Source organism: Saimiri boliviensis, chromosome 2 (genome assembly GCF_048565385.1).
Source record: "Saimiri boliviensis isolate mSaiBol1 chromosome 2, mSaiBol1.pri, whole genome shotgun sequence".
Lineage (NCBI taxonomy): Eukaryota > Metazoa > Chordata > Mammalia > Primates > Cebidae > Saimiri > Saimiri boliviensis.
Genome location: NC_133450.1, coordinates 93,827,782 through 93,842,570, shown reverse-complemented (window position 1 = coordinate 93,842,570; position 14,789 = coordinate 93,827,782). Strand labels below are relative to the sequence as shown.

Sequence of the window (14,789 nt, the reverse complement as noted above, 5' to 3'; positions counted from 1 at the left end):
CCTTGAGTCTTAATGATGCTACAGTATCATTCTAGTGAGACCCTAAATCTCTCAAATTTTGAAATGTTTTTGTTCAATTTTCAAAATAACACAGAAGAGTCATTTTGAGTAAGTTTTCTTCAATTCTTAGACAGGTTACTTACAAAGTAATGGAATAAGTAATGGATTTGGAACATCTACAATTAAATAAGTAATATACTTGGAACATCTACAGTCAAAGGTAGAAGAATCCAGCTGTTTCTGTGCTGGGCATACACACATATTGAAACCAGAATAATGTGAGAGGTCAAATGATATACTCAGGCTTTTTTAAAACTTTTTAGAATAGGATAGATGTTTTCAAATGCTTCACAGATCTCAGAACGTTCTTTGGCACCTGTAAAGAAATCCAGGTTTATATTATTTTTAGTATAAAAAATACGAAAATTTACTTAAACACTAAAATTTCATTGTATCATCTCCAATTACTTTTAATATGATGACGTCTCTTTAGCTGTATGAGAAATGGCATTTATTCCTGGTAAATAATTTGGCAACTACAGCCATATTTCTACAAGACACAAACCTTAGAGCAGAGTTTTCTAGAACTTCTCTGTGGGTGTCATCTTTGCTCATACAGTAATCAGTGTGAAATGTGGAATGTCATCTCTACATGTGCCACAAATATGACCTCAAAGTAATTTCATCAGCACCTGTGGGCACTTAGCTACCAGCAAAACGGACTTCCTTTGATCCACCTCATCTCTAGTTACATCTCGATTCCCTAATATTGACTAACAGATTAAGACAAAGAAGCTAGAATTGGGAAGGGATTATTAGAGGGGAAAATTGTACTACTGTGACTCCTAAAGTCTTAGGTTTCAAGAAATCGTAAATCGCCGGGCGTGGTGGCTCAAGCCTGTAATCCCAGCACTTTGGGAGGCCGAGGCGGGTGGATCACGAGGTCGAGAGATCGAGACCATCCCGGTCAACATAGTGAAACCCTGTCTCTACTAAAAAAAAAAAGTACCAAAAATTAGCTGGGCATGGTGGCACGTGCCTGTAATCCCAGCTACTCAGGAGGCTGAGGCAGGAGAATTGCCTGAGCCCAGGAGGCAGAAGTTGCGGTGAGCCGAGATCGTGCCATTGCACTCCAGCCTGGGTAACAAGAGCGAAACTCCGTCTCAAAAAAAAAAAAAAAAAAAAAAAAAAAATCGTAAATCATGGCTGCTCTAGGAATCACAGGGATAAAAACATGAATCAGACGCAGTCTCCACCCTTGAAAAATTATTAGTCAGTCCCTACTCATCTCTCACCACCAACAACCTACCACCACCACTACCTCCACCTTACAAATGATGCAGGCACATTTTGCTAAGGATCATAGACTGGTACTACTTATGTTTCTATGGAGCTTCAGCTAATCAGGATACTATTGAGAAAAGCAGCCAAGGAGAAAGGACTTACAGAGTACCTACATTAATTGGTTATGAGTAACATATAAACAGGGAACAACAAACTGTGGAAGGCCGCAGGAGGCCTCTAAGGAGGAAGTCCTCCCATGCCTCATGTTCTGGTGCAGGGTGACCTAGGCTCTGTTACCATAAACATTGTGCTCAAGGGCATACAACTCCTTTGTAGCACTATGACATAGCCATACTTGTAGGCTCCTTGTAAGGCCCACGTTTCACCAGCTGTACATAGATAGTAAGTTAAAGATAACCACATGTTCCTGCTTTGTGAAACTCTCAAATGGCCACTGTTACCAACCTTTAGAATGATAAACCGGTTCTGGCTCACTGATTCACTCCACCATCACTCCACCCCTACGCTATAGATCAAAGTGATTGTAATCAATAAATAGTGTGGATGATCAGAGCACAGGGCCTTCACTGCCTCCTCCAGAGTAATAAAGTGATGGCCTTCTGGTTGCACTGTCTCTCTTACTCTGTTTCTCATTTCTTTGTCACCACCGAACTCAGGGTACCCACGGGTGATGTAGGGCTGGCTCCCTGCAGATACTAATCAGCTAATCTGTTATTTTGTGGGCTGGAGGCAAGAAGAAAGAAAGGAGGATAATGAAAAGACTGTAACAACTGTTAGCATGAAGAGTTTTGGAATGGAAAACAGTTTTAACTGATAAAGATTCTTAAGAACTGTGAAGTATCTGGGCGTGGTGGCTCACACCTGTAATCCCAGCACTTTGGGAGGCTGAGGCAGGTGGATTATGAGATCAGGAGATCACGACCTTCCTGGCTGACAAAGTGAAACCCATCTCTTCTAAAAATACAAAAAAAAAATTAGCTGGGCATGGTGACACATGCCTGTAGTCCCAGCTACTTGGGAGGTTGAGGCATAATTGCTTGAACCCGGGAGGTGGAGGTTGCAGTGAGCCAAGATTGCACCATTGTGCTCCAGCCTAGACAACAAGAACAAAACTATGTCTCAAACAACAGCAACAACAACAACAACGAAAGCACAAAAGAAACAACTATAAAGTACATTGCTCTTAGGAACATAAAATGATTCAGCTGTGGAAAATAGTTTGGTGTTTCTTTAAGTTAAAGAATTACTACATGACCCAACAATTTCACACCTTGGTAAATACTCCCCCAACTGAAAACAGGTACTCAAAACAATATGCACTTTTATTGCAACACTATTCACAATTGCCAAAAGGTGGAAACAGCTTAAATGCCCATCAATGGATGGATGGATAAAAATTTATACTGTAGCCAGGCACAGTAGTTCGCCTGTAATCCCAGCCTTTCGCAGCCAAGGCAGGCAGAGCACCTGAGGTCTGGAGTTCAAGACCAGTCTTGCCAACATGATGAAAGCCCAGTTCTACTAAAAATACAAAAAATTAGCCAGACATGGTGGTAAGTGCCTGTAGTCCCAGCTACTTGGGAGTCTGAGGCAGAAGAATCGCTTGAACGCTGGGGGTGGAAGTTGTGGTGAGCCGGTATCAGGCCATTGCACTCCAGCCTGGGCAACAAGAGTGAAACTCTGTCTCAAAATGAATAAATAAATAATAGTGTAGGCTGGGGCTGTATTCCCACCACTTTGGGACGCCCAGGCAGGCATCACCTGAGGTCAGGTGTTCAAGACCAGCCTGTCCAGCATGGTGAAACCCTGTCTCTACTAAAATACCAAAAAAAAAAAAATTAGCCAGGTGTGGTGGTGAGCACCTGTAATCCCAGCTATTTGGCAGGCTGAAGCAGGAGAACTGCCTGAACCTGGGAGGTGGAGGTTGCAGTAGGCAGAGATCACACCATTGTACTCCAGCCTGGAAGAGTCTTTTTCAAAAAAAAAAATATATATATATATATTTTTTTATATATATTTTTATATATATTTTTATATATTTTATATTTTCATATTTTATATTTTATATTTTAATAATTGGTTATGAGTAATGACCTACATTAATTGGTTATGAGTAACATATAAACAGGGAACAACAAACTGTGGAAGGCCGCAGGAGGCCTCAAGGAGGAAGTCCTCTCCATGCCTCATGTTCTGGTGCAGGGTGACCTAGGCTCTGTTACCATAAACATTGTGCTCAAGGACGTACAACTCCTTTGTAGCACGATGACATAGCCATACTTGTAGGCTCCTTGTAAGGCCCACGTTTCACCAGCTGTACATAGATAATAAGTTAAAGATAACCACATGTTCTTGCTTTGTGAAACTCTCAAATGGCCACTGTTACCAACCTGTAACTACTGTGACCACTGTAACCAATTTTAATAATTGGTTATGAGTAATAATATATTTTATATTTTATATTATATATATATATATATATATATACACACACACACACAAAAAAAAAAATTATTCGGCCATAAAAAGAAATAAAGTACACATGCTACAACGTAGCATGTTTTTTAGGCTCATCTAAGTGAAAGAAGCCAGACACAAAAAGTCACATGTTTATAAGATTCTGTGTATAACAGAAGAGTTAAATCCATGGAGACAGAATGCAGATTAGCATTTGCCAGGAGCAGTGGGGTGAGGGCAACAGTGGGGAACGGTTTAATGATACCAGATTTTATTTTGGAGCAATGGAAATATTTTAGAACTAGGTAGAGCTGGTGCTGTATTCACAATACACAACCAGCTACTAAATGCCCCTGAACTGTTCACTTTAAAATGGTTAAATTTATTATGTGCATTCACCTCCAAGATTAAATAATCAGGGATGAAGTCCTTACAAGCTTAATTTTAAGAAGTAGGGGCAGGTATGGTGGCTCACACCTGTAATTCCAGCACTTTGGGAGGCCAAGGTGGGAGGATCCCTTGAGCCTAGGAGTTTGAGACCAGCCTGGGTAACACAGGGAGACCCTGTCTCTATAAAAATAAAAAAAGAGGCCAGGCGAGGTGGCTCAAGCCTGAATTTTACTATCTGTAGATTTCCATCTTCAAAGACTTGATGTGGGAAGGAGAATGAGTAACTGACACAGATAAGAGAAACCGTACCTTTGGGGTAGGAATAGCCACAAGTTTCAGCAGATTTGTAGTTCTAGCACCAAAATTTTCATTTCTACAAAAACCAATCTCTTTAAAAACAAACAGTGAGGCCGGGCGCGGTGGCTCAAGCCTGTAATCCCAGCACTTTGGGAGGCCGAGGCGGGTGGATCACAAGGTCAAGAGATCGAGACCATCCTGGTCAACATGGTGAAACCCCGTCTCTACTAAAAATACGAAAAATTAGCTGGGTATGGTGGCGCGTGCCTGTAGTCCCAGCTACTCAGGAGAATTGCTTGAACCCAGGAGGCGGAGGTTGCGGTGAGCCGAGATCGCGCCATTGCACTCCAGCCTGGGTAACAAGAGCGAAACTCCGACTCAAAAAAACAAAACAAAACAAACAAAAAAAAACAAACAGTGAGTTGATGAGGAAGCAAGAACTTCTGCCTCTGGTTTTAAGCACTTTTTGAGCTTCTAGCTACATTTGACTGTAACAATCTTGTTAGCAGACAGTGAACCATAATAGGAAATTATCTAGTACGATTTCTTCATTCCATGGCACAAGAAACATATGTTACCTGAACCAAACAGTAGCTGCTGTGGGAACACAGCTCATGTATCCACTGTTCCTTCCTTTACAGCAAAAGTCAACAAATCAACATGCCAGTATTTGTAACCAGGTGTTAAAATGAGAGGATGTGGTCAATTTACTTACTAAAATACTGTCATCAAAAATTTAAGGGAGGCCAGGCACCGTGGCTCACACCTGTAATCCTAGCACGTTGGGAGGCCAAGGTGGGCAGACTACCTGAGGTCAGGAGTTCCAGACTAGCCTGATCAACATAGAAAGACCTTGTCTCAGCCGGGGGCGGTGGCTCAAGCCTGTAATCCCAGCATTTTGGGAGGCTGAGGAGGGTGGATCACGAGGTCAAGAGATCGAGACCATCCTGGTCAACATGGTGAAACCCCGTCTCTACTAAAAATACAAAAAACTAGCTGGGCATGGTGGCACATGCCTGTAATCCCAGCTACTCAGGAGGCTGAGGCAGGAGAATTGCCTGAACCCAGGAGGCGGAGGTTGGGGTGAGCCGAGATCGCGCCATTGCACTCCAGCCTGGGTAACAAGAGCGAAACTCCGTCTCAAAAAAACAGAAAGGAAGAAAGAAAGACCTCGTCTCTGCTAAAAAATACAAACTAGCTGGGCATGGTGGCACATGCCTGTAATCCCAGCTACTCAGGAGGCTGAGGCAGGAGAATCACTTAAACCTGGGAGGCGGAGGTTGCAGTGAGCTGAGATTGTACCACTGTACTCCAGCATGGGCAACAAGAGCGAAAACTCCATCTCAAAAAAAAAAAAAAAAAAAAAAAATTTAAGGGAACCTAAATTGTCCTCATAGTCCTTTAATAATCAAACCCCTCAATTTGTAGTACAAAAAAAAAAAAAAAAAAAAAATTGTAGTACCAGACTCCAATTAGATGACCCTTGTCATTTTTTTTTAAGACATTCTTGGCTTGGTCACCCAGGCTGGAGTGCTGTGGCACCATCTCAGCTCACTTCCACCTCCGCCTCCTGGGTTTGGGTTCAAGCGATTCTCATGCCTCAGCCTCCCTAGTAGCTGGGATTACATGCACGCACCACCATGCACCTGCCTAATTTTTTGTATTTTTAGAGAGAGGGTCTCACGATGTTGTCCAGGCTGGCCTCAAACTCGTGGGCTTAAGTGATCAGCCCGCTTTAGCTTCCCAGAGTGCTGGGGTTACAGGCAATGCCTTGCCTTTTAAACAAAACTTACCATTCCTTTTCTTCAGGCTGTAATGACTGGGGAATAAATACCACTCCTAACTTTGGTGACTTAAGTGAAAATTGTGTGGCCTCGTGCACTAGATAAAAGGACTGGCTTTGAGATCAAACAGTATGGGTTTAAGTGCAAGCTCTGCCACTAACTAGCTTTAAAGTAACAGGAAAATAAATCCCTTAACTACTTCCAGTTTTCTTTCTTGTAAAATAAGGACAATCAACCTTCTTATAGAGTTGTGATAAGGAGCATGTGAGCTAAGGTTTGTAGAAAGTCCTTTGTAAATCAGGACATTTTATAAAGTCTAAGCCATTTTATTGCCCTAGAGGAAGGTAACTTCCAGATTAGGGATATTGGAATGGCTAGTCCAAATACACATGGCTTATCATTTTATGCTGATAAGCCAGCAACATGTAATTTGTTTATGTCTGTCTCCTTCAGCAGGGCTGGATTCCTGCCAGATGTTCTCAGCCCACAGCACATTACAAGTACCTGGTGGGCACCCAAAATTTATTAAATATCTGTCATTTGCCGGTAAGTTCATCCCTATGCCTTAGCTCCAAATATCAACGTCCAATACTACATGGATTTTCCAATTCTGTTGTTACATCAAGTCATAACTACACATCGTATTTTCCCAAGTGATGCCACATTTCTGTGTGTATAAGTCAAAACCTTATAAATCTCTTAAAGATAGCATTGTACTGCTGAAGTTATTCATTTTATGACACATACCAACTTGCTATTGACTGGGGGATGCTGCTAACAATTGGCAGGGACATCCTGTGGTGTCTGTGGCCCACTCACTAATAAGTCTTGCCATTTTTCTGCTGCCCTCTGGCCTACTGATTTCCAACAAGCACATATGCTGAGCTGATTAAGGGTGACCCTCAGCAAAATGACCCAGCTTCTTAGTCCTTTATGCTAGAGGGAAATAAGCAAATAAGCATTTTCCTGAAGCTTCTTTGTCTTGATATTCCTATCATCAGGGCAAGGCATCACAGCAAAATTCCAGTCTCTGTCAATGATAGAGAAAAAAACCAGGAGAGTGGGTTTTCACCCAGATAATAATAGCTAAATGGTGCCAGGCACTGGATTTTTGCTTCCTTACAATGCTTAGGAGGTAGATTCTATGGTCATTTTGCATATATAGAAACCAAGTTGGAGAACTTACCCAAGGCCACACAGTCAATAAATGGTAGATTGTGGACTGAAACTGGGCAACTGGTCTCCAGTCCAGCCTTTTAGCCACCACACCTGCTGATCCTCACTGCTAAGAGAATCTCAATTATTCTTTCAGCTGACAAGGAGAATTAAGGAGTTGCCCGAGACCACCCAGGTGTTATTGTAGACGTCTAAATTGCTATGGGACAGGGTGAGCCCAATGGGCTCTGGAGGCAGGCTGCTCAGAGCCCTGCCTGCTCAGCCACACACACAGCTGCTTGACACGGTTAAGTTTACTAAGCCTCTCCATTTCACAGGTAAGGAAACTGAGGCATCAAGTGCAATCACAGAGTTAACTAGACCCGCCTGAAAGTCCTTATGTAGCACAGTGTCTGTCATATGGGCGCCCAATATATTAGCTCTGATGATTATGCCTGATCCTAAAAGTGGAAGTTGACATATTTGCTGGTTTTGTACATTATTCCAGCAGAATCTAGCTATGCTATTAATTTTCCTGTGGTTTGAGAAAAAAGCTGAGTCCTAAATGTCAGGCCAGCCACAGAAAGCAAGCACAGATCTAGGAGAACAGTGTACGCTGGGCCCAGGTCCTGTTGCTTTCTGCTCAGCACCATGACAGAGCAGGCCAGCAGGGCCTCTTTGTTCTCAGCTTACTTGACTATAATTAGGACATTCAGAAGTAACCTTGAGCATGGTGGCTGTAGCTCTGGCAGCTCAGGGAGTAAGACCATTTTACATGAATAAATTATTTTCAGCTGGGCGTGGTGGCTCACGCCTGTAATCCCAGCACTTTCGGAGGCCGAGGCGGGCGGATCACGAGGTCAAGAGATCAAGACCATTCTGGCCAACATGGTGAAACCCCATCTCTACTAAAAATACAAAAATTAGCGGGGCGTGGTGGCACGCGCCTGTGGTCCCAGCTACTTGGGAGGCTGAGGCAGAAGAATCGCTTGAACCCAGGAGGCGAAGATTGCAGTGGGCCCAGATTGCGCCACTGCACTCCAGCCTGGTGACAGAGCAAGACTCAGTCTCAAAAAAAAAAAAAAAAAAAAAATTATTTTCAAAGACCTGCAAATGGTGTATGATACAAGAGTTTCAAATTGCCACACATTTGTACTATGGGCTTTGGCATTCTATAGTTCCCACCTAGGCAAGAGCTGGCATTCATGATTTTCTACAGTCATACTCATTACAATGTTGTAATTGCAACACTTTCCCATTTTCTAGGCAGGATACTATTATTGAGATCTTGCTTTCAGAACATCTCTGCAGAGTACTCAGTGGTTCCATGCTGCACTAGGCCACGCATATGTCTCTCCAAGCTGCAGTTTAGGGGCAAGGCTGAAAAGAGACCTCCTTCGTCCCTTTCCTCAGGTGTTCACCTGAAATTAGGCTTTTAAGTTTTTTTGTTTTGTTTTGATACAGTCTCGCTCTGTCACCCAGGCTGCAGTGCAATGGCATGATCTCGGCTCACCGCAATCTCCACCTCCCAGATTCAAGTGATTCTCCTGCCTTAGCCTTCTGAGTAGCTGGGACTACAGGCATGCACCACAATGCGAGGTTCATTTTTATATTTTTAGTAGAGACAGGGTCTCACCGCATTGGCCAGGCTGGTCTGGAACTTGGCCTCCCAAAGTGCTGCAATTACAGGCATAAGCACCGCGTCTAGACAGGCCTTTCAGTTTTTAATCCATTTGCAGTTAAAGAGGCTAGAGACACAGGATTAAGGAATAAGGAACATTCGTCTCCAAGGCTGAGGCAAAAATAGCCTAAATAACGTAGCTCTAGGCAAAATCGTTTAAGATAGTATAGTATAAAATTATTTGCCTTTTCACAAGATGGCACTGAAAGCAAAGAACGAAGCTCCTGTCCCTCCTAAAGCCGAAGCCAAACTGAAAGCTTTAAAGGCCAAGAAGGCAGTGTTGAAAGGTGTCCACAGCCACAAAAAAAAAGAAAGACCTGCACATCACCCACCTTCCGGCGGCCCAAGACACTGACACTCCGAAGGCAGCCCAGATATTCTCGGAAGAGTGCCCACAGGAGAAACCAACTTGACCACTATGCTATCATCAAGTTTCCGCTGACCACTGAGTCCACCATGAAGAAGAGAGAAGACAACAACACACTTGTGTTCACTGTGGATGTTAAAGCCAACAAACACCAGATCAAACCGGCTGTGGAGCAGCTCTATGACATTGATGTGGCCAAGGTCAACACCCTGATTCGGCCTGATGGAGAGAAGAAGGCGTATGTTCGACTGGCTCCTGATGACGATGCTTTGGATGTTGCCAACAAAATTGGGATCATCTAAACTGAGTCCAGCTGGCTAATTCTAAATATACGTGTATCATTTCACCGTATACATGCCTCTCTGTCAATTTCTGGTTGGGTGCGAGGCCATACACAGGAACTGTTGTTGTAACTTGCCCACTGCTTCAGCAAGACTCCTGTTCTGCTTATCCTTTTGAAACTCACCCTGCCACTCACTCCTCCATCCTTGATCACTCCAGAGATCTTTGTGACTGAAGCGAGTGTTCTAGGAAAACCAGAACTCAGAGCTTGCCTCCGTGGTTGAGGGTAACAAAAAGCTTTACAAGAACCCCTTTCATCCCTCAAAGAGGCTGTGTGTGAAACCAGGGCCCAGAGTTCGAAGCACATGAACATCCATTTCAGGGGAGTGTGGGTTGGCTGGCTTTCGAGTAGCATTTTGTCCTCACACACCCATCTGCTATGTCCAGCTGGTCTGTCTGCTTCCCTCACCCCTTGCCCAATAAAGGACAAGGACTTCAAAAAAAAAAAAAAAAAAAAATTATTGGCCGGGCGCTGTGGCTCACGCCTGTAATCCCAGCTCTTAGGGAGGCAGAGGTGGGAGGATAGCTTGAGCCCAGGAGTTCGAGACCTGCCTGGGCAATACAGCGAGACCCCGTTCTCCACAAAAAGGAAAAAAAACAACAACAAGGCCGGGCGTGGTGGCTCAAGCTTGTAATCCCAGCACTTTGGGAGGCCGAGGCGGGTGGATCACGAGGTCGAGAGATCGAGACCATCCCGGTCAACATGGTGAAACCCCGTCTCTACTAAAAATACGAAAAATTAGCTGGGCATGGTGGCACGTGCCTGTAATCCCAGCTACTCAGGAGGCTGAGGCAGGAGAATTGCCTGAACCCAGGAGGCGGAGGTTGCGGTGAGCCGAGATCGTGCCATTGCACTCCAGCCTGGGTAACAAGAGTGAAACTCCGTCTCAAAAAAAAAAAACACACAACAAAAAAAACAACAACAAAAAATTATTTATCATTTCAGTAGTAAAGTCGTGGATTAACTTTTATTTCACAATATAAGCAGAATTTGGATTTCAGTTAATATATTTCATCCCCTCTTCCAGAAAAGTTATGATCCACGTCTTGCAAGAATGAAGAAATTTAAATTTTCTTATTCTGTTATACTTAGAAATTTTAAGGAAAGTATATTATAGTCTTCAGTATTAAGTAACAAGCCTTTACTTTTGTGATTTGAAACTTCTGACCAATGTGTTCATGAAAGCTTTTTTTTTTTTTTTTTTTAAGATGGGGTTTCACCATATTGGGCAGGCTGGTCTCGAACTCCTGACCTCAGGTGATCCTCCCACCTCAGCCTCCCAAAGTGCTGGGATTCCAGGCATGAGCCACCATGCCCGGCTTCATGAAAGCTTTCTAAAAGAAATTTGGGGTAAGTGGGAAAGCTGATCTGTATTAAGGACATTTAAAGAAATCTGTATATTAAGGACATTTAAAGAAATAGGGCCGGGCGCGGTGGCTCAAGCCTGTAATCCCAGCACTTTGGGAGGCCGAGGCGGGTGGATCACGAGGTCGAGAGATCGAGACCATCCTGGTCAACGTGGTGAAACCCCGTCTCTACTAAAAATACAAAAAACTAGCTGGGCATGGTGGTGCGTGCCTGTAATCCCAGCTACTCAGGAGGCTGAGGCAGGAGAATTGCCTGAACCCAGGAGGCGGAGGTTGCGGTGAGCCGAGATCGCGCCATTGCACTCCAGCCTGGGTAACAAGAGCGAAACTCCGTCTCAAAAAAAAAAAAAGAAATAGGAACTTTGCCTATACTTTAAAATCAGATTTATTTGAAAAGATACACAGCACTTATGAAAGTTTCCTTCCAAAAGACTTGAAAGTGTGTTTCCTTAAGTAGGGTATGTATCTGCCTCTGATATCGATGCTATTCAATTTTGTTGGCAGGCTTTTCTCACTTCCTCTAGGAAATATAGAATTAAGCTGTATGTCAGTCACTAGAGCAGGCGTCCCCAAACTACAACCCACGGGCCACATGCGGCTCCCTGAGGCCATTTATCTGGCCCCCCGCCGCACTTCAGTAAGGGGCACCTCTTTCACTGGTGGTCAGTGAGAGGAGCACAGTATGTGGCGGCCCTCCAACAGTCTGAGGGACAGTGAACTGGCCCCCTGTGTAAAAAGTTTGGGGACGCCTGTACTAGAGGGTCTTAGTTACTCCAGACTCTAAATTAATGGCATCTGAGGAATTGTTTTTCTACATTCAAATGGTTCTTGGATTCCAAACAAGCTTTCCCCACTTTGTTTTTATTTTATTTTTTTTGAGATGGAGTCTTGCTCTGTCACTCAGGCTGGAGTACAGTGGCACAATCTTGCCTCACTGCAACCTCTGCCTCCCAGGTTCAAGCAATTCTCCTACCTCAGCCTACCAAGTAGCTGGGGTCACAGGTACCTGCTACCATGCCCAGCTAATTTTTGTATTTTTAGTAGAGATTGGGTTTCACCATGTTGACCTGGCCTCATGTGATCTGCTGGCCTCAATTTCCCACCTCAAAATCCTGAAGTGCTAGGATTACAGGGGTGAGCCACTGCACCCAGAAACTTTCCCCACTTTGAAGGCACATTAATTATTTCTTAGAGAAAAGCAAACTACACAACCCAGAGTTATAAAAGAACACTTAGACATGTCGTTCTGCTGGACACTGAGTTATGTCTTAACTTTTCTGAATTCAGGTAATATAAGTCTCAATTTTTTTTAGATGAGGCAAGATTTTATAAAATTCCAGTTTGGAGAAATATATATTTAAGAGGAGCTAAGAAATATAAAAATTAATCAGGGGAAATTGGCCCTGTTAGACATATCATGATTATTAAAGCTACAGTAGGATAAAGGCAATAGGATTATAATAGGATAATCTTAGAGCAAAGGCTGAACCAAAGAACGCCACGTGTGTAAAAATAAAGGTCAAAAGGAATCATCCAAAATTAGTGAGAAGAATATATAGTGTTAATTTGGTTGGCTAGCTATTTAGATGGGGCATGGTGATCAGTTTGGCTCAGGCCGTATAAACTTGGTATTCATTATGGTAGAGGAGAGCAAAATGTATAAAAAGACGAAGTTAGGCAATCTAGTAACTTTCTGTAGGCTGGGCGCGGTGGCTCATTCCTGTAATCTCAGCACATTGGGAGGCTGAGGTGGGAGGATCACAAGGTCAGGAGTTTGAGACCAGCCTGGCCAATGTGGCGAAAACCCATATGAAATTAAATTCTCTACTAAAAAATATTCTACTGGATGCGGTGGTGCATGCCTGTAGTCCCAGCTACTTGGGAGGCTGAGGCAGGTGAATCATTTGAACTTGGGAGGCAGAGGTTGCGGTGAGCCGAGATTGCGCCACTGCACTCCAGCCGGGGCAAAAGAGCAAGACTCCATCTCAAAAAATAATTTTTGAGGGGTGATCTGTTCTAAGAACAAAATAGGCTGGATGCGGTGGCTCATGCCTATAAGCCCAGCACTTTGGGAGGCCGAGACGGGTGGATCACGAGGTCAAGAGATTGAGACCATCTTGGTCAACAAGGTGAAACCCTGTCTCTACTAAAAATACAAAAATTGGCCAGGCGCAGTGGCTCACGCCTGTAATGCCAGCACTTTGGGAGGCCGAGGCAGGTGGATCACGAGGTCAAGAGATCGAGACCATCCTGGTCAACATGGTGAAACCCCGTCTCTACTAAAAATACAAAAAATCAGCTGGGCATGGTGGCGCATGCCTGTAGTCCCAGCTACTCAGGAGGCTGAGGCAGGAGAATTGCCTGAACCCAGGAGGCGGAGGTTGCGGTGGGCCGAGATTGTGCCATTGCACTCCAGCCTGGGTAACAAGAGCCAAACTCTGTCTCAAAAAAAAAATACAAAAATCAGCCAGGCGTGGTGGTGCACGCCTGTAGTCCCAGCTACTCGGGAGGCTGAGGCAGGAGAATTGCTTGAACCCAAGAGGTGGAGGTTGCGGTGAGCCGAGATTGTACCATTGCACTCCAGCCTGGGTAACAGCGAAACTCCGTCTCAAAAAAAAAAAAAAAAAGAACAAAATAGACATAGCCTTAAATGAAAGTCCCTTTTCTGAGTGTCCACACTAATAACATAATTTTTCTACAGGTGAAAACAGCCACACATCAGCTCTTTATAAGCAGCAAACAAAGAAGGAACATTTACCTATCTAACAATGGGAGAGTAAGTTTGATTCAACAATATGTTAGAACAGGTTCAGGAAAAGTAGGTCTGCTGGCTAAAGCCAGCCTGCTGCCTGTTTTTGTTAGGTGTGAGCAAAGAATAGTTTTTATCTTTTTCAGTAGTTGGGGAAAAAATATTACATGATACACAGAAAGTATGTGACATGAAATTCACATTTCAGAACCCATTCCTTTATATAATGTTCATAGCTGTTTCACACTGCAATGACCGTGCTCAGTAATGGTGACAGACCCTGTGGTCCACAAAGCCTAAAATATTGACCCTTTCCAGAAAAGGGTTTGTTGACCCCTGTGTTAGGACCTTGTGTGGCTGTTAAAAGCCTTTATGAAGGGTTTGTAAAAGTAAGTTTAAGCCATGTTATCATGGATAATTTTTTAAAAATCAGAATGTAAAGATGAAATACTTAATAAAATGACATATAACCATGAAGAAAATTGTTGTTTTAGGTATTGGGACCTATGGGTTATGTCATTCCTTTCTTATGTTTCATTCCAGGTATTCTCTATTAACAAGAATTACTTGCCGGGCGCGGTGGCTCAAGCCTGTAATCCCAGCACTTTGGGAGGCTGAGGCGGGTGGATCACAAGGTCGAGAGATCAAGACCATCCTGGTCAACATGGTGAAACCCCGTCTCTACTAAAAGTGCAAAAAATTAGCTGGGCATGGTGGCACGTGCCTGTAATCCCAGCTACTCAGGAGGCTGAGGCTGGAGAATTGCTTGAACCCAGGAGGCGGAGGTTGCGGTGAGCCGAGATCGCGCCATTGCACTCCAGCCTGGGTAACAAGAGCGAAACTCCGTCTCAAAAAAAAAAAAAAACAAAAAAAAACAAGAATTACTTTACCATG

At 43.7% G+C, this 14,789-nt stretch overlaps 1 protein-coding gene across 1 annotated transcript in view; it reads right to left on the bottom strand.

Moving 5' to 3' along the window:
* Positions 1 to 299: 299 nt before the first annotated feature.
* The window catches only part of TBPL2 (TATA-box binding protein like 2), a 34,588-nt gene continuing 20,098 nt past the window's right edge, over positions 300 to 14,789 (bottom strand). The window contains exon 7 of the mRNA XM_039469231.2: positions 300 to 376. Within this exon, the coding sequence (XP_039325165.2) occupies positions 300 to 376 (77 nt within the window). The remainder of the gene's footprint in view (positions 377 to 14,789) is intronic.